We start from the raw sequence: 20071 nt of genomic DNA, 5'->3' as shown, positions 1-20071 counted from the left end.
ACTGAAAAAATTAATTCGGTAGGAGTCTCATCAAGGGCTCCTACCTACAACTGAACTACCAAGGCACCACCCAAGGGCCAACACGTTCTCAGAGCAAGACATAACATGCAGAAAATCTGTCCAGCAACACAGGAAACACCCGGCAGAGTTTCATATACAGAGCAGCTCAAAAGTATACTCAAAACCAATGACGTCTCATAAACTCATTCTATGGACACTTCATTGCACTCCAGAGAGAAGAAATCCAGCTCACCCACAGAACACAAACAAGCCTTCCCTAACCAAGAAACTCTGACAGCCAGTGATACAAACGCACCCAGCAGTGAGGAACTCCATAATAAAGGAGAGAATCCAAAAATCTCGCATAATACAGAAAGGCCACCCAAAAAAGCCACAAGCAAAATTTGGGTTAACCAAGATGAAGAGACGAGGAAAGGCCCAGCAGGTAAAGGAACAGGAGAATGGCCCACCCAACCAAACAAAAGGCAAGAGATACGAATCTACCTGAGAAAGAATTCGATATATTGATAGTGAAAATGACCAAAAATCTTGAAATCAAAATGGAATCACAGATAAATAGCCTGGAGAAAAGGATTGAGAAGATGAAAGCAATCTTTAACAGGAACTAGTAAGAAATAAAAGAGTCAATATATATGAATAATCAGAAATACTCTGGAGGCAACAAAATAGTAGAATATCAGAGGCAGAAGATAGGATTAGTGAAATAGAAGATAGAATGGTAGAATAAATGAATCAGAGGGGAAAAAAGAAAAACGAATTAAAAGAAATGAGGACTATCTCAGAGACCTCCAGGACAATATTAAACCCTCCAACATTCGAATTACAGGAGTCCCAGAAGAAGAAGACAAAAGAAAGACCATAAGAAAATACTTGAGGAGATAATAGTTGAAAACTTCCTAAAATGGGGAAGGAAATAATCACCCAAGTCCAAGAAACCAGAGAATCCAAACAGTGCAAACCCAAGTTGAAACACCCAAGACACATATTAATCAAATCAACAAAGATCAAACACAAAGAACAAATATTAAAAGCAGCAAGGGAAAAACAACAAATAACACACAAGGGGATTCCATAATGATAACAGATGATCTTTCAATAGAACTCTTCAGGTCAGGAGGAATGGCAAGACATACAAAGTGATGAAAGAAAATAACCTACAGCCCAGATGACTGTACCCAGCAAGGATCTCATTCAAATATGAAGGAGAAATCAAAAACTTTCCAGACAAGCAAAAGCTGAGAGAATTCAGCACCACCAAACAGCTCTCCAACAAATGCTAAAGGATCTTCTCTAGACAGGAAACACAAAAAGGGCATATAAACCCGAACCCAAAACGATAAAGTAAATGGCAATGGGATCATACTTATCAATTATTACCTTAAATGTAAATGGGTTGAATGCCCCAACCAAAAGACAAAGACTGGCTGAATGGATACAAAAATAAGATACCTATATATGGTGCCTACAAGAGACCCACCTCAAAACAAGGGACACATACAGACTGAAAGTGAAGAGTGGAAAAAGATATTCCACGCAAATTAGAGACCAAAAGAAAGCAGGAGTAGCAATACTCATATCTTATAAAATAGACTTTAAAACAAAGGCTGTGAAAAGAGACAAAGAAGGCCACTACATGATGATCAAAAGATCAATCCAAGAGGAAGATATAACAATTATAAATATATATGCACCCAACATAGGAGCAGCACAATATGTAAGAGAAATGCTAACAAGTATGAAAGGGGAAATTAACAATAACACAATAAGAGTGGGAGACTTTAATACCCCACTCACACCTATGGGAAGAGCAACTAAACAAGAAAACTAAGAAAGACATGCAAACTTTAAATGATACAAAAGACCAGTTAGACTTAATTGATATCTATAGGATATTTCACCCCAAACCAACGAATTTCCCCTTTTTCTCAAGTGCGTATGAAACCTTCTCCAGGATAGATCACATCCTGGGCCATAAATCTAACCTTGATAAATTCAAAAAAATCAAAATCATTCCAAGCATCTTTTCTGACCATAATGCATTAAGATTAGATCTCAATTACAGGAAGAAAAACTATTGAAAATTCCAACATATGGAGGCTGAACAACACACTTCTGAATAACCATCAAATCTCAGAAGAAATCAAAAAAGAAATCAAAATATGCATAGAAATGAATGAAAATGAAAACACAACAACCCCAAACCTGTGGGACACTATAAAAGCAGTGCTAAGAGGAAAGTTCATAGCAATACAGGCATACCTCAAGAAACAAGAAAAAAGTCAAATAAATAACCTAACTCTACACCTAAAGCAACTAGAAAAGGAAGAAATGGAGAACCCCAGAGTTAGTAGGAGGAAAGAAATCTTAAAAATTAGGGCAGAAATAAATGCAAAAAAACAAAACAAAAGAGACCATAGCAAAAAAACCAACAAAGCCAAAAGCTGGTTCTTTGAAAGGATAAATAAAATTGAGAAACCATTAGCCAGACTCATCAAGAAACAAAGAGAAAAATCAAATCAATAAAATTAGAAATAAAAATGGAGAGATCACAACAGACAACACAGAAATATAAAGGATCATAAGAGGCTACTATCAGCAATTGTATGCCAATAAAATGGACAACGTGGAAGAAATGGAGAAATTCTTAGAAAAGTACAACTTTCCAAAACTGAACCAGGAAGAAATAGAAAATCTTAACAGACCCATGACAAGGACGGAAACTGAAACTGTAATCAGAAATCTTCCAGCAAACAAAAGCCCAGGTCCAGATGGCTTCACAGCTGAATTCTACCAAAAATTTAGAGAAGAGCTAACACATATCCTCCTCAAACTCTTCCAGAAAATTGCAGAGGACAGTAAACTCCAAAACTCATTCTATGAGGCCACCATCACCCTAATACCAACACCTGACAAAGATGCCATAAAAAAAGAAAACTACAGGCCAATATCACTGATGAACATAGATGCAAAAATCCTTACCAAAATTCTAGCAATCAGAATCCAAAAACACATTAAAGATCATACACCATGACCAAGTGGGCTTTATCCCAGGGATGCAAGGATTCTTCAATATCCACAAATCAATCTATGTAATTCACCACATTAACAAATTGAAAAGTAAAAGCCACATGATTATCTCAATAGATGCAGAGAAGGCCTTTGACAAAATTCAACATCCATTAATGATTAAAAAAAAAACCTCTCCAGAAAGCAGGAATAGAAGGAACATATCTCAATATAATAAAAGCTATATATGACAAACCCACAGCAAACATTATCCTCAATGGTGAAAATTTGAAAGCATTTCCCCTAAATTCAGGAACAAGACAAGTGTGCCCAATTTCACCACTACTATTCAACATAGTTCTGGAAGATTTGGCCACAGCAATCAGAGCAGAGAAAGAAATAAAAGGAATCCAAATTGGAAAAGAAGAAGTAAAACTCTCACTGTTTGCAGATGACATGATCCTCTACATAGAAAACCCTAAAGACTCCACCAGAAAATTACTAGAGTTTATCAATGAATAGAGTAAAGTTGCAGGATATAAAATCAACACACAGAAATCCCTTGCACTCCTATACACTAATAATGAGAAAGTAGAAAAAGAAATTAGGGGAACAATTCCATTCACCATTGCAACGAAAAGAATAAAATACTTAGGAATATACCTACCTAAAGTAACTAAAGACCTATATATAGAAAACTATAAAACACTGAGGAAAAAAATCAAAGAGGACACTAATAGATGAGGAAATATACCATGCTCATGGATCGGAAGAATCAATATAGTGAAAATGAGGATAATACCCAAAGCAATCTACAGATTCCATGCAATCCCTATCAAGCTACCAGCGCTGTATTTTTCACAGAGCTAGAACAAGAAATTTCACAATTTGTATGGAAATACAAAAGACCTCGAATAGCCAAAGCAATCTTGAGAAAGAAGAATGGAACTGGAGGAATCAACCTGCCTGACTTCAGGCTCTACTACAAAGCCACAGTCATCAAGACAGTATGGTACTGGCACAAAGACAGAAATATAGATCAATGGAACAAAATAGAAAGCCCAGAGATAAATCCACACACCTATGGACACCTTATCTTTGGCAAAGGAGGCACAAATATACAATGGAGTAAAGATAATCTCTTTAACAAGTGGTGCTGGGAAAACTGGTCAACCACTTGTAAAAGAATGAAACTAGAACACTTTCTAACACCACACACAAAAATAAACCCAAAATGGATTAAAGATCTAAATGTAAGACCAGAAACTATAAAACTCCTAGAGGAGAACATAGGCAAAACACTCTCTTACATAAATCACAGCAGGATCCTCTATGATCCACCTCCCAGAATATTGGACATAAAAGCAAAAATAAACAAATTGGATCTAATTAAAATTCAAAGCTTCTGCACAACAAAGGAAAATATAAGCAAGGTGAAAAGACAGCTTTCTGAAAGGGAGAAAATAAAAGCAAATGAAGCAACTGACAAACAACTAATCTCAAAAATATACAAACAACTTAGGCAGCTCAATTCCAGAAAAATAAACGACTCAATCAAAAAATGGGCCAAAGAACTAAATAGACATTTCTCCAAAGAAGACATACAGATGGCTAACAAACACATGAAAAGATGTTCAGCACCACTCATTATTAGAGAAATGCAAATCAAGACCACAATGAGGTACCATTTCACATCAGTCAGAATGGCTGTGATCCAAAAGTCTACAAGCAATAAATGCTGGAGAGGGTGTGGAGAAAAGAGAACCCTTCTACACTGTTGGTGGGAATGAAAACTAGTCCAGCCACTATGGAGAACAGGGTGGACATTCCTTAAAAAACTGGAAACAGAACTACCTTATGACCCAGTAATCCCACTGCTGGGCATACTCACTGAGGGAACCAGAATTCAAAGAGACACATATACCCCAATGTTCATCACAGCACTGTTTATAATAGCCAGGACATGGAAACAACCTATATGTCCATCAGCAGACGAATGGATAAGAAAGCTGTGGTACATATACACAATGGAGTATTACTCAGCCACTAAAAAGAATACATTTGAATCAGTTCTAATGAGGTGGATGAAACTGGAGCCGATTATACAGAGTGAAGTAAACCAGAAAGAAAAACACCAGTACAGTATACTAACACATAAATACATAATTTAGAAAGATGATAATGATAACCCTGTATGCGAGACAGCAAAGGAGACACAAATGTATAGAATGGACTTTTGGGCTCTGAGAGAGAGGGAGAGGGTTGGATAATTTGGGAGAATTGCATTGAAACATGTATACTATCATGTAAAAAATGAATCACCACTCTATGTTTGATACAGGATACAGGGTGCTTGGGACTGGTGCACAGGGATGATCCAGAGACATGATATGGGGTGGTAAGTGGGAGGGGCGTTCAGGATTGTAAACTCATGTACACCCGTGGCAGATTCATGTCAATGTATGGCAAAACCAATACAGTTCTGTAAAGTAAAATAAAGTAAAAATAAAAACTTTAAAAAAAAATTAAAAAACACAATGCGGTAGCATTTCATGCCTGTCATAATGGCCACGATCCAAAAGTCTACAAGCAATAAATGCTGGAGAAGATTGGAGAAAAGGGATCCCTCTTACACTGTTGGTGGGAATGCAAACTACTACAACCACTATGGAGAACAGTGTGGAGATTCCTTTAAAAACTGGAAATAGAACTGCTTTATGACACAGCAATCCCACTGCTGGGCATACACACCGAGGAAATCAGAATTGAAAGGGACACGTATACCTCAATGTTCATCGCAGCACTGTTTATAATAGCCAGGACATGAAAACAACCTAGATGTCCAAGAGCAGATGAATGGATAAGAAAGCTGTGGTACATATACACAATGGAATACTACTCAGCTATTCAAAAGAATACATTTAAATCAGTTTTAATGAGGTGGATGAAACTGGAGCTGATTATACAGAGTGAAGTAAGCCAGAAAGAAAAAAACACCAGTACAGTATACTAACGTATATATATGGAATTTAGAAAGATGGTAACGATAACCCTGTATGCAAGACAGCAAAAGAGACACAGATGTATAGAACAGTCTTTTGGACTCTGTGGGAGAGGGCAAGGGTGGGATGATTTGGGAGAATGGCATTGAAACATGTAAATTATCATATAAGAAGCGAATCACCAGTCCAGGTTTGATGCATGATACTGGATGCTTGGGGCTGGTGCACTGGGATAACCCAGAGGAATGGTATGGGGAGGGAGGTGGGAGGGGGGTTCAGGATGGGGAACATGTGTATACCCGTGGAGGATTTATGTTATTGTATGGCAAAACCAATACACTATTGTAAAGTAATTAGCTTCCAGTTAGAATAAATAAATTTAAATTTAAAAAAAGGAAAAAAAAGAAATTCTAAAGAAAAAATATTTGACAAAAAATTTAAAAATCAAATTTATAATAATAAAAATAGTATGATACTGTTGCCTTAACAAAATAATATGCAAATACAAAAAAATAACCAACTTGGAGTTGGATCTATTTATTTAAAGAAACCAAACACTAAAGGTGGTTAAAAAACAAAGGAGGAAGAGCTGAATTGTTTAAGATATGGCATTGAGAAAAGTGGGATTCCTGGGTAGCTCAGCTGGTAAAGAATCCACCTGCAATGCAGGAGACCCTGGTTCAATTCCTGGGTCAGGAATTTCCCCTGGAGAAGGGGAACAGAGATTCTTGTAGACAGAGATTCTTCTATTCTTGAACTTCCCTGGTGGGTATTCTTGGGCTTCACTGGTGGTTCAGGCAGTAAAGAATCTGCCTGCAATGCAGAAGACCTGTGTTCCATCCCTGGATTAGGAAGATCCCAGGGAGGAGGGCATGGCAACCAGCTCCAGCATTCTTGCATGGAGAATCCCCATGGACAGAGGAGCCTGACAGGCTACAGTTCACGGGGTCGCAAAGATTAAGCATATTGAGAAAACTTCCTCACTATATGGAGAAAATATGAAATGGATCCTTAGTTAATGGCACATAGAAAGGTAGACTTTGCCATGATTAAATATCCAAATGTGGCAAAATCATATAGAAGATAATATAGAGGTTGGAAGGACTTTAAAAACAAGACTTAAAAAGCACAAATCTTGAAGCCAAAGTTTGATGAATTTGATTATAAATGTTGTTCTGTTCAACAAATAACACCATGAAGAAGATTAACAGATGAATGACAAATTGGGAAAGGACATCTGCAATATACAAACACAGACATGGTACTAGTAGATAAAAGATAGAAACTTTCAAAAATGAAAAAGAAAAACCTATCTGGAAACCCCAATCCATCCATGTACTTTAAAATACATCCAGAACCAAAACACTTGTTATTCCTTTCACTCTACAGGGCTTGCCTGAGCTGCCATCATTTTGTACATGGATTAATTTAATTATCTTGGCCACTGTTTATTGTCTCACTCATTCACTAAGTAATCTCATGCATATTATCAATATGTCTTCAAACATCATCATCTACATATGGATGATTTAAATCCATTTCTCTAGTTCGCACCTCTCCTCTAATTTGGTTACATGTGAAGCAAGGTATCTACTTGATATTTTCTCTTGGATGTCCATAGGCATCTTAAACTTTATTTCAAACTTCTCCATTTCATTAAATGACAACTATTTCCATTGATACAAACCAAAAACATTGGAACCATCTTTTTCTGTTCCTTTCCCATCCCATTCCTCATCTGAGACCATTAAAATACCTCATTCAGTTCAGCTCAGTTCAGTTCAGTCCCTCAGTCGTGTCCGACTCTTTGCGACCCCATGAATCACAGCACACCATGCTTCCCTGTTCATCACCATCTCCTGGAGTTCACTCAGACTCACATCCACCGAGTCAGTGATGCCATCCAGCCATCTCATCCTCTGTCGTCCCCTTCTCCTCCTGCCCCCAATCCCTCCCAGCATCAGAGTCTTTTCTAATGAGTCAACTCTTTGCATGAGATGGCCAAAGTACTGGAATGTCAGCTTTAGCATTATTACTTCAAAATAAATCCCAGGGCTGATCTCCTTTAGAATGGACTGGTTGGATCTCCTTGCAGTCCAAGGGATTCTCAAGAGTCTTCTCCAATACCACGGTTCAAAAGCATCAATTCTTCAGCGCTCAGCCTTCTTCACAGTCCAACTCTCACAGCCATACATGACTAAAGGAAAAACCATAGCCTTCACTAGACGGACCTTTGTTGGCAAAGTAATGTCTCTGCTCTTCAATATGCTATCTAGGTTGGTCATAAGTTTCCTTCCAAGGAGTAAGCGTCTTAATTTCATGGCTGCAATCATCATCTACAGTGATTTTGGAGCCTAGAAAAATAGTCTGACACCATTTCCACTGTTTCCCCATCTATTTCCCATGAAGTGATGGGACCAGATGACATGATCTTCATTTTCTGAATGTTGAGCTTTAAGCCAACTTTTTCACTCTCCTCTTTCACTTTCATCAAGAGGCTTTTCAGTTCCTCTTCACTTTCTGCCATAAGGGTGGTGTCATCTTCAAATCTGAGGTTATTGATATTTTCTCCTGGCAATCTTGATTCCAGCTTTTGTTTCTTCTAGTCCAGCGTTTCTCATGATGTACTCTGCATAGAAGTTAAATAAGCAGGGTGACAATATACAGCCATGATGTACTCCTTTTCCTATTTAGAACCATTCTGTTGTTCCATGTCCAGTTTTAACTGTTGCTTCCTGACCTGCATATAGGTTTCTCAAGAGGAAGGTCAGATGGTCTGGTATTCACATTTCTTTCAGAATTTTCCACAGCTTATTGTGACCCACAGAGTCAAAGGCTTTGGAATAGTCGGTAAAGCAGAAACAGATGTTTTCCAGCAACTCTCTTGCTTTTTCTATGATCCGGCAGATGTTGGCAATTTGATCTCTGGTTCCTCTGCCTTTTCTAAAACCAACTTGAATATCTGGAAGTTCATTTTCACATATTGCTGAAGCCTGGCTTGGAGAGTTTTGAGCATTACTTTACTAGAGTGTGAGATGAGTACAATTGTGAGGTAGTCTGAGCATTTTTGGCATTGCCTTTCTTTGGGATTAGAATGAAAACTGCCTTTTTCCAGTCCTGTGGCAACTGCTGAGTTTTCTAAATTTGCTGGCATATTGAGTGCAGCACTTTCACAGCATCATCTTTCAGGATTTGAAATAGCTCTACTGGAATTCCATCACCTCCACTAGCTTTGTTTGTAGTGATGTTTTCTAAGGCCCACTTGACTTCACATTCCAGGATGTCTGGCTCTAGGTGAGTGATCATACCATCATGATTACCTCAGTCATGAAGATCTTTTTTGTCCAGTTCTTCTGTGTATTCTTGCCACCTCTTCTTAATATCTTCTGCTTCTGTTCAGTCCATATCATTTCCGTCCTTTATTGAACCCATCTTTGCATGAAATGTTCCCTTGGTATCTCTAATTTTCTTGAAGAGATCTCTAGTCTTTCCCATTCTGTTCTTTTCCTCTATTTCTTTGCATTGATCGTTGAGGAGGGCTTTCTTATCTCTTCTTGCTATTCTCTGGAACTCTGCAATCAGATGCTTATATTTTTTCCTTTTCTCCTTTGCTTTTTGCCTCTCTTCACAGCTATTTGTAAGGCCTCCCCAGACAGCCATTTTGCTTTTTTTGCATTTCTTTTCCATGGGGATCGTCTTGATCCCTGTCTCCTGTACAATGTCATGAACCTCCGTCCATAGTTCATCAGGCTCTCTATCTATCAGATCTAGTCCCTTAAATCTACTTTTCACTTCCACTGTATAATCATAAGGGATTTGATTTTGGTCATACCTGAATGGTCTAGTGGTTTCCCCTACTTTCTTCGGTTTCAGTTTGAATTTGACAATAAGGAGTTCATGATCTGAGCCACAGTCGGCTCCTGGTCTTCTTTTTGCTGACTGTATAGAGCTTCTCTATTTAACAAAATCCATCCTAAATAAGACCACTGCTCATCTCTTCCAAGCAACCGTTATCTCATCTCTCACCATAATTACTGCATTGCTTCCTAGATTATCTCCATAATTCCTTCCTTGCCTACTTTCAGTATTTTCAAAATACATCAGTTAGATTGATTGTGTTAAAATGAAAGTCAGATCATGTTACTTCTCTGCTTAAAATCTTCCAATGACTTCACAGTCTTTATGACTTATGAGATGCTTCACGACCTACTTCCTGCTCTTCTTCTACTTATATTTCCTTTTAATTCTTTTATTTTTAAGCTATTTTACCTTGAATCCACTTATAATTTATTTTAGCATATGGTAATAAACAGAGATATAATTTTGTATTTCTTAAGGAATAGCAACTTGTCCTAAAATCATATACAATCCTCCCTTGATAACCTTGGTGGATTGATTCCAGGAACCCCCATAGATATCAAAATCCATGCTTAAGTCTCCTATATAAATGGTACAGTATTTGCACATAAGATACACATCCTCTCTTTTTATATACTTTGTCATCTCTAAATTAGTTATAATATCTAATACAGTGTAAATGTTATTTAAATAGTTTCTGTTGTTAAGTCACCAAATCGTGTCAGACTCTCCATGACTTCATGGACTGTAGCCCTCCAGGCTTCTTGGTCCATGGGACTTTCCAGGCAAGAATACTTGAATGGATTGCCATTTTCTTCTCCAGGGAATCTTCCTCACCCAGGAATGGAACCTGTACCTCCTACTTAGCAGACTGAACCACATGGGAAGCCCCTAGCCCACAGCAAATTAAAGTTTTGCTTTTTGGAACTTTCTGGAATTTATTCTGAATACAGGAGAATCATAGAGGTTAATGATGCCAACCCTCACACAATCAAAAAACCACCTATAACTTTGCGGTTGGCCCTCCATATTCATGGTTCCTCATCTGTGGACTCAACTGACTGCAGTTGTGTAGTATGTACATGTTTATTGAAAAAATATGCATATAAGGGGACCTGTTCAGTTGAAATCCAAGTTGTTCAAAGGTCAACTATGTTTTGTTTTGTTTTGTTTTTAAATCTGTAGTTGCTTGAATCTGTGGTTTTGAAGAGCTGGCTGTATTGATTAACTTTTCTTTTCTTCCATTGAAATGCTAGCTTTTTTAATATTAAACTTTAAATATACTCAGCATTAGAGGCAATATTTCAATGCTCTTGTGATGATATTAATACAGGAGCACAAGAAAACCTGTTTTTTATTACTTACTCCTCTTCTTGAGGCTTTTTATCAAAGAAAATAAAAAGAATTGTAGCCAAATGAGAATCAAAGTGCTACTTCTTTAATAGCTGAGGTAGTGCCCATTAACTCCTATTGCAGAACTTTGATAATTGATGAGTTTAAAAGCTTTGACTTAAAGGAATAAAGAAACCTTCCTCATTCTAGCCCCTTGAATTAAGATGGCTCAATGTGCAGTGCAGACATTATCCTAACTCATACAACCAGTTCACCCATTCACAGGCACAGATCAGCTTACCACATGGAAGCAGGCAGTGCAAGTGTTGAGATGTAAGAAACAATAACCCTGCCCATTAGTAAGACATTGTCCAACAAAATCCTAGGTTCTGATTAATCATATTAATAACACCTCCCTTGTGAGTAGACCTAAGGAGGGATGTAGAAAGAAGAAATGTAGGTTAATAGTGTAATAGTTGTATTCCCATGTCTATTGACAAAGATAGAACTTTGGGTCTGTTTCATGGAATTTTCTTCTGTTTTATTAATTAGTTTTAACACGTACCAGGCTGCTTTAATTATTGTACCTTTATAATATTGAGTTGTGCTAGTCTTCTCTCATTAATCTTTTTTATTGAGGAACACCTGATTTACAAATATTGTGTTAGTTTCAGGTATACAGTATAGTAATTCAGGTTTTTTTTCAGATTATATTCCGCTATAGGTTATCAAAAGATATTAAATATAAATCTCTGTGTTATACAATTTATCTTTATTGCTTGTCTATTTGATGGATCATATTTCTCATCTTTTAATACCATATTCCTAATTTGTCCCTTCCTCCTTTCCTCTCCCTTTTTGGTAACCATAATTTCTTTTTTTTTTTTTTTCCTAAATCAGTGTGTTTGTTTCTGCTTTTTATATAGATTCATTTGTATTATTTTTTTAGATTCCAAATGTAAGTGATATCACATAGTATTTGTCTTAGTATGATTAACTTCACTATGTATAATATTCCCTAGGTCCATCCATCTCATTAATTTTTAAAAAATACTTCTTGGATCTTCTTGTCCAGGTGTTCCTTATTCTTCCACATGAACTTTATATACAATCACTTCATTTAAGTACAAAAATGTCCAGTTGTGATTTTGATTAGAAATACTTTAAACCTAAAAATTATTTAAGGTAAATCACCCCCTAGTAAACAATAGTATTTTACTAAGTTCCATTTTCAGCTCAATGTTATTGTCACACTACACACGATCTCACTAGGTAATCTCATATATGATCATGATTTCAACTATCATTTATTGTAGTTACAGATGACTGTTAAATCTCTACATATCTTCCAGATGTTTCTTTCAAATTACAGACTCATACTCAAGTTGAGTATAGCCTCTTATTTTTATAAGCATTCTCTTCTCCCCTTGGATGTCTTACGAGTAACTTATTTATTCAATACATTAAAAAGTAAACATAATATTTTCCCCTCTAAATAAATAAACCAACAAAAAATACCCAATACTTCTTGCTTTTTTTTTTTTTTTCTTATTGGTACCACCATCTGGGTGCTTAATCAAAAAATCAGTTTCTTATCCTTAACTCTACTCTCTCTCTTATTGCCTGCCTAAGACCTGTACAATCATCATGTCTTATTGATTATCTATTGGTGGTGCTGGTTTAATCACTAAGTTGTGCCCAACTCTTGCAACCTCATGGACTGTAGTCCCTAGTCTCCTTTGTCCATAGCATTTCCCAGGCAAGAATACTAGAGTGCCATTTCCTTCTCCAGGGGATATTCCTGACACAGGGATTGAACCAATGTCTCCTGTGTTGCAAGAGGATTATTTACTACTGAGCCACCAGAGAAGCCCTGACTATCCATTAAAATCTCTCAAACCCAACTAATTCTCTCAATCCTCATTTCCTACAACTTTTGATAAAGTCATTGTCATCACTTGTATGTACTACTACAACAGCCTTTTAAAAGTTTTCCTTGCTTCCAATGTATCCCCTTTCTCTTATTAGTCATTTATTGGTTATTTTAGTACCTGGATCACCATCTTCCTTTCTACCTCAATCTCCACCACTCTTCTGAATGACTTTAAAGTCTATATGGATAGCTCATCTAAAACTCTAGCCTTCTAGTGCCTTCAGCTACTCAATTTCAGTAACTTTCACCTCCACTTCACTTTGTGTGCCAAGTCACTTCAGTTGTGTCCGACTCTTTGTGATCCTATCAACTGTAGCCCACCAGGCTCCTCTGTCCGTGGGATTCTCTAGGCAAGAACACTGGAGTGGGTTTCCTTGCCCTTTTCCAGGGGATCTTCCCAAACCAGGGATTGAACCCACATCTCTTAAGTCTCCTGCATTGGCAGGTGGGTTCTTTACCAGTAGCACCACCTAGGAAGCCCCCACTTTCCATTGGCCATTGGTTAAACTACAGACCATTATCTTATCACCTGAAATTGCTCTGTTTAAGTTTTAAAATTAAGTTTCACTCACTGTTTTCACTCCCAGATCTCCCAATTATTCGTTATTGCATTGTAATCTGGCTTCTTTTCCCACCAATTTATTAAAAGCACCAGCGACTCGTCTGTTGCTATATGCAATGGGAATTTTTATGTTATTTAACCTCTCTGAGGAAGTTAAAACCATTGACCTCTTCATCTTTGAAATGATCTTTTTAACATCTTTGGTACCATCTTATCTGATTTTTCTTCTAACATTTTGCTCACTTTTTTCTCAGGTTTACTTTTCAATTAGTACCTCTCTTAAATTTTGTTTTCCTTAAGGTTTTATTCTAGGATTCCTACTGTCCTATTGAATGTACTCTTCTAGGGTGACTTTATTTCTTTGTCTTCAATTACTACTTAAATGTTGATGCCTTTCGCATTTATTCCCTCAGATAATACCCTTCTTTTGAGCTTCAGATCTTTATGCCTATTAGATATCTCTATTTAGTTGTCTTATCCTGCTGCTGCTAAGTCGCTTCAGTCGTGTCTAACTCTATGCAACCCCATAGATGGCAGCCCACCAGGCTCCCCTGTCCCTGGGATTCTCCAGGCAAGAACACTGGAGTGGGTTGCCATTTCCTTCTCCAATGCATGAAAGTGAAAAGTGAAAGGGAAGTCCCTCAGTCGTGTACGACTCTTAGTGACCCCATGGACTGCAGCACACCAGGCTTCTCCGTCCATGGGATTTTCCAGGCATAGACATCTCTAATTCAAGAAATTCAAAAGTGAACTCATAATCACCCATTCTCTCCCATCCCAAATTAGTTGCTGCCTATGTTCTCTATATTGTTGAATGGTAGCCCTTGTACCTGGTAGTCCAGACCAAAAACTGGGAAACATTTCAGGATTTTCCTCCAAAAATGTGATTACCATTCAAGAATCCTTCACCTTCTCATGTTCTGTATTCATTAATCAAATTCCACTGATTCTACTTACTTTATCTTTTTGGAACCCTTTTATCAACTTCAAATTTCACCTATTTTACTACTGAGTCTTTACATATTGCATTCCCCACAACTGGAGCTTCCTTTCCCCTGCTTTTCTTCCACATTATCCCTTTACCTATATGCTTATTTCTCATTCTGTATATTAATGGTTCTTAAAGTATAGTTCTTGATCCAGTAACATCAGAATCACTTGGTCACTTTTGTGAGTGAGAACATTCTTGAACCTTATCCCAGACCTACTGAATCAGAGGTGCTGGAGTTATTCCAAGAAATCCATGATTTAACAAGTCTTTCAGGTGATTCTGATACGTGCTAAAGTTTGAGAATTACTGATTTAGATCTCAGCTAACATATCACCTACTTTGGGAACCATCCTTGACCATCCAAACATTAGATTTGGTATCTTATTCTAAAATTCCATGACACATTTTTTAAAGCCCCTATTTAAGAGTTAAAAGACTACATTATAATTACCAGTTTACTTATCTCTATACAATAATAGCCCAAGTTTTTTTTAGAGTATGAGCAAGTATTATTCCCCAAAACTTCCATAACTTCTAACATTGTTCCTCACCCAGTAGGCCCCCAGTAAGTGTTTATTCAATGAATGAATGAATGAGTGAATAGAAGATAATGTGGTCAAGATTATGATAACTCTACATTTAGTATTAGAATTTTAATATGTAACTGTGGTTAAGACTCAATCTGTACTAAGAGGACAGAAACTTTATCTATGACTAGGCTTAAGGATCAGTTTGTGGTCTGGGACAAGCCACTTTCTAGTCATGATTAAGAGCTCAGATTACATATAGCCAGATCTAGAGAGGCTAGAAGCTCAGTATGTATTCAGGGTTAAGGATAGTATAAGACTCTATGTGTAACAAGTGTTGAGTAGGTCTTTGATGAAGCAAAAGACCTAAGGTAGGCAGTTTGTTCTGAGATTGAAAGAATCAATATATCATAGAGACAAATTCAGACTATGGCTTAGTTCTGGTAAATATTCCTGTTTCTGTTTGCTAAGAATACACTTAAAAAAAAAAAAAAAAGGAACAAGCCAGAGGCTGAAAGAGAGATGCTTCACCTCCTATGATCCTTCACTAATTGTTCCCACTTACCAGGCTCAGCAGCTAGTGGCCAACCAGTGCTAGATTCTAGCACTCCATGGGCATGCACAGAGTAGGGGCGGCTGGCATTGTTCTTGAACACCACAGTTAGAATATCACCGACCTCTCCTCTGATAAGTGGACCTAGTAAATGCAAAAGAAGAAAAACTTTCTCATTAGTGGAATAGTGAAACAAGGGCATTAAAGACATTAAAGAAAGGGATATACACAGGAGCCACCTAGAATTAAGGATTTGCCCTGTGAAAGGGTTGCAAGACTGAAAGTCATGACTGGCTCCATTTTTAAATTCAGAAGCCCTTGAACTGATACTGCTACCCACATGATGAGAGTACTTCAATAAGATTATGTCTCCAATTATCCCCACCTCCCATCTCTCTTTGTATAATAGCTCAAGGTTCTAGCTAATCAGAATCCTGTGGAATCATTGTTGGTAAGGAATGAGAGAGGATTCCCTTCAAGGACTAGTGGGTATGTTCTGTATGATGATAAGAATGAGGAAGCTCATTGGCTTCTATAAAAGTGATGAAACTGAAGCAATAATTGCAAGGATATAAGGGTAATACTGGTTCCCTGTACCATTTTTCCCACTTTTTGATACTCTTAAGTTCTCTTGCCTTTAGCATTTAAAAATTGTATCACTATTATAGATCCCAAGATATAGAGGCCTGGAAATACCTGGTTCAGATTGCTGCAGAATTCTTGAATTAACTCCATTTGATTGCTTATTTTCACGGATGATTTATAAAATATGACCGTATTTCCAGTATGTCATAAGGAAAATGGATAATGAGGAATGGAGAGGGCTTCCTGATATGACACAGCCTCCCTAGGAGCATCACAGGCTTCTAGATACTAGGAGGAAAGTGGAATTCCCTTACCTAAGATTCCCAAGTGTTCCTCCGATCCAGTCCTTGGCCGTTGGACCCTGAATGTGCCATCAGTATACTCTCTGAACACAGCTTTCTTGTATCTTGAACCCAGGAGTCCATCTTTGTTGCTCAGAAAAATGTGACCATAACTAGAGGAATCCAAAGAGTAGTATTAGCACCTGGCCTTTAACCTCTCATTTTCAGATATGGGAAAGCAAAGTCAGACCCAACTTCATGGCACAGATATTGGGAGAGCCCTATTCCTGTGTCAGATTATCCACCTTGGCTGCATATCTGCAGTTAAAAATGGTAGATTTCAATATTTGTTTATAGTCAATTGTTTGCAATCATTTAGTTAGGAATTTATAGTAAAATTTATATGGTAAAAACACTAAGATAAGAATCAAACCCTGAATGTTAGCTCTAGTCTTAATGATGTTTTAGATGAAATTAGTCTGACAAAGGACAAGGTACAGATGGTAGGAGAATACTAACAGCTTCTGTTGCTGGTAGGTGAGGGATGGGGATAGGCAGGAAGAAAATGAAACCCTACAGATTTCTCATTATTTAGATGTTTTCATATTTACAAAGAGCTATATTATTCATTTTATCATTTGGCATTTCCAATAGACTGATGAGGTATGTACATCCTAAAGGTAGAATCCTACGATTCAGTGATGACAGGACTTATCTTTATTGATACTGTCAGCCAGAAGGGGAACCAGGGCTTGGATTAAAGTCTGGTCAAGTTCTTTCAATTATACCACATCACTTTAAAGATGAGTAAACCAGAAATCAGAAAAGGGAATTCATTTTTTCAAAGTTGCAGAACAAGTTAGCAAGAAGCATTCAACCTTCAACAACCAACACAAATAATTGGCAAAGGGTAGTGATAACACCCAGAGAAGGCAACGGCACCCCACTCCAGTACTCTTGCCTGGAAAATCCCATGGATGGAGGAACCTGGTGGGCTGCAGTCCATGGGGTCGTGAAGAGTTGGACATGACTAAGCGACTGCACTTTCACTTTTCACTTTCATGCATTGGAGAAGAAAATGGTAACCCATTCCAGTGTTCTTGCCTGGAGAATCCCAGGGATGGTGGAGCCTGGTGGGCTGCCATCTATGGGGTCGCACAGAGTCGGACACTACTGAAGCAACTTAGCAAGGGATAACACCAAAAATAAATGATAGCGGGAATTGCTAAACTGTACCATAGTTTCCATTCTTCCCTCCTTCTTTTTTAGTAATAGAATCACCTAGGTTTTATATGAGCACATTGCTGCCTAACCAGATATTACACTTCCCAGACTTTCTTGCAGCTAGGTATGGGCATATGAATAAGTTCAGGACAATGGGATATAAGAGAAAGTAATGTATACAACTTCAAGTTATTGCCTCACAAACAATGCTGCTTACCCTGGATTTACTCCCCCTTTCTTGATAGCTGGGAATGACTACAACTTAAATAGACATTTTAGTTCCTATTGGCCATGAACTGCTCCTATTTGCACTAGTATGTAAACAAGAAATAAAATTCTAACATACTTAAGCCACTCTTTGGGGGCTTTTTCTGCTATTCATTTTAGCCTCTATCTTAATGACATTTTGGTAAAGGACGTTTGAGCTTGGGATATTCAGTCCCCTAAGTAAATTCCATACAAAATTTGAGTCCCAATATCAGCTCTTCTGAGGAGAGGAGGAAAGGAGGCAAGACTTAGAGCATGAAGGCTTGGGCAAGGTCTTTACTTCAGCTCTACAGTATAGCAACATGGATGAAGCACTGAGTTCCACCTTACCTGTGTTTTAGTCCCTGCTCTAGAATTGTTGGTATGTTATTAGGTGAATTTAGATAAGTGCATCATCATCTGAGAATGTCCTCCATTTCAGTAAACTGGTCTAGAGTCTCTGAAAGGATGATCTCTTCTTTTCTGAAACCTTACCTGTCCTTCTCAGACTGGTTGTGCCATTCTAGTTCCCAGCTCCTGTCAGGGCAATAGTCCCACTCAATCTCTTCTGCCATGATGTAGTAGATCCTTGCAGCTTGGTAACGTTGATGAGGATTGGCTTGGTGTCCAGGACAAGGGGAGACATTATAGATTGCTCTCATCCCTGCTTCTCTATGGCTGCCTTCCTGGCAGTAAATTTCAAATGTCCCTGAGGTGGGAACAGAGAGCAAAACCTGAATTCAGAATACCCCTGTATAGTGCCTGAGGGAGTTCCTACTTCTCTCTAGTCGTATAGCAGAGAGTAGGTAGCTTCAGATATGGTTTTGATATGCATTAGGTAAAATATTATTACATTCATTGAGAATAATGAGCACAGAGGTTAACTAAACCTGCCACTAGAATGACAAACTCCTCTCTGTTTACCAATGACTTCTCTAGTTTTAGGACTGAAAGTGCAACATCTCTGGGAATTCCTCAGTTATGAGAAAACTGAGATAGTCAATCATCTTACCTGACACTTATTAACCATCTAACTTTCAGAAAAATTTTAAGCTTCTGTGTATTTCAGTTTCCTCATGGTAAAGAGAGGAACATTTTACTTAATGGGATTATTTTACAATTAACCACAAAAAATATGTACATATTGGTTGGCATAGTATAGTGTAAAATGTTCAATAAGTAAAACTATAAGTAAATAAAGCTGAATAATTATTATTTGAAAGAAGGCATTGACCAATTTTATCCCCTTCCTACTAAGTCTTAAAGAAATAAAGGTGGGCATACATATAATGAACTTTTTGATCATAAGAATGCTTACATCAGAGAACTCTGAAATGGCCTTCCCCAAGTCTTTTACAATAAAATGTTTGGATGTCAGCCATAAATATCTGAATTGTAGAGCTGCCTGTATCTGATCTCAGGATCCAGGTTTCTATGCCAAGGACACAAAGGTTCATAGAATATTGATCAGGAGAAGCTAACTTTCTTACATTATTTCCCCAGTGTTCCTTATTTTACTGATAACTGCCTATACCACCGCTACAAAATCTTCCTGGCTTTTAAAGGCTTCTATGAGCTAGCTTCAAACTATGGATGCAATCCCACTTCCCACTCTGCCCCAAATTCAACCAGGGCTCTAACTAAATTTGCCCCTGATTGCCCATCTCACATATCTCATTCCTATCTTGAAATTTTCATTCATTATTACTTTTCTGGAATAGACCTTCCCTTCCTCATAAATATCTTTATGAGTTCACTCATTCTCCAAGATCCAATTCATATTTAATCTCTTCCAGAATGTCCTCCCTGACTATTGCAGCCCACATTGTGCTCTACAGTTTTGCTTTTCTACTTCTAAAACACTTTTCATCTAGATCACATGGTTAAGGACTAAGTGCTTCTCTCTTTAAAAAACAATCTTTTCCACTAGTTTATAAACTTCATGGAAAA

General features: G+C 37.6%; 1 protein-coding gene across 3 annotated transcripts in view; it reads right to left on the bottom strand.

Moving 5' to 3' along the window:
* Positions 1-15273: 15273 nt before the first annotated feature.
* Positions 15274-20071, bottom strand: part of LOC102181017 (hephaestin) — a 36739-nt gene continuing 31941 nt past the window's right edge. For all 3 annotated transcript variants that reach the window (XM_018045088.1, XM_018045089.1, XM_018045090.1), the window contains 3 exons: positions 18617-18830; positions 16685-16824; positions 15274-15929 (listed from right to left, as the gene is read on the bottom strand). In XM_018045088.1, the coding sequence (XP_017900577.1) occupies positions 15760-15929; positions 16685-16824; positions 18617-18830 (524 nt within the window). In that variant the 3' untranslated portion in view covers positions 15274-15759. The remainder of the gene's footprint in view (positions 15930-16684; positions 16825-18616; positions 18831-20071) is intronic.

Source organism: Capra hircus, unplaced genomic scaffold (assembly GCF_001704415.2).
Source record: "Capra hircus breed San Clemente unplaced genomic scaffold, ASM170441v1, whole genome shotgun sequence".
Taxonomy (NCBI): Eukaryota; Metazoa; Chordata; class Mammalia; order Artiodactyla; family Bovidae; genus Capra; species Capra hircus.
This window is presented reverse-complemented; position numbering and strand designations above follow the sequence as displayed.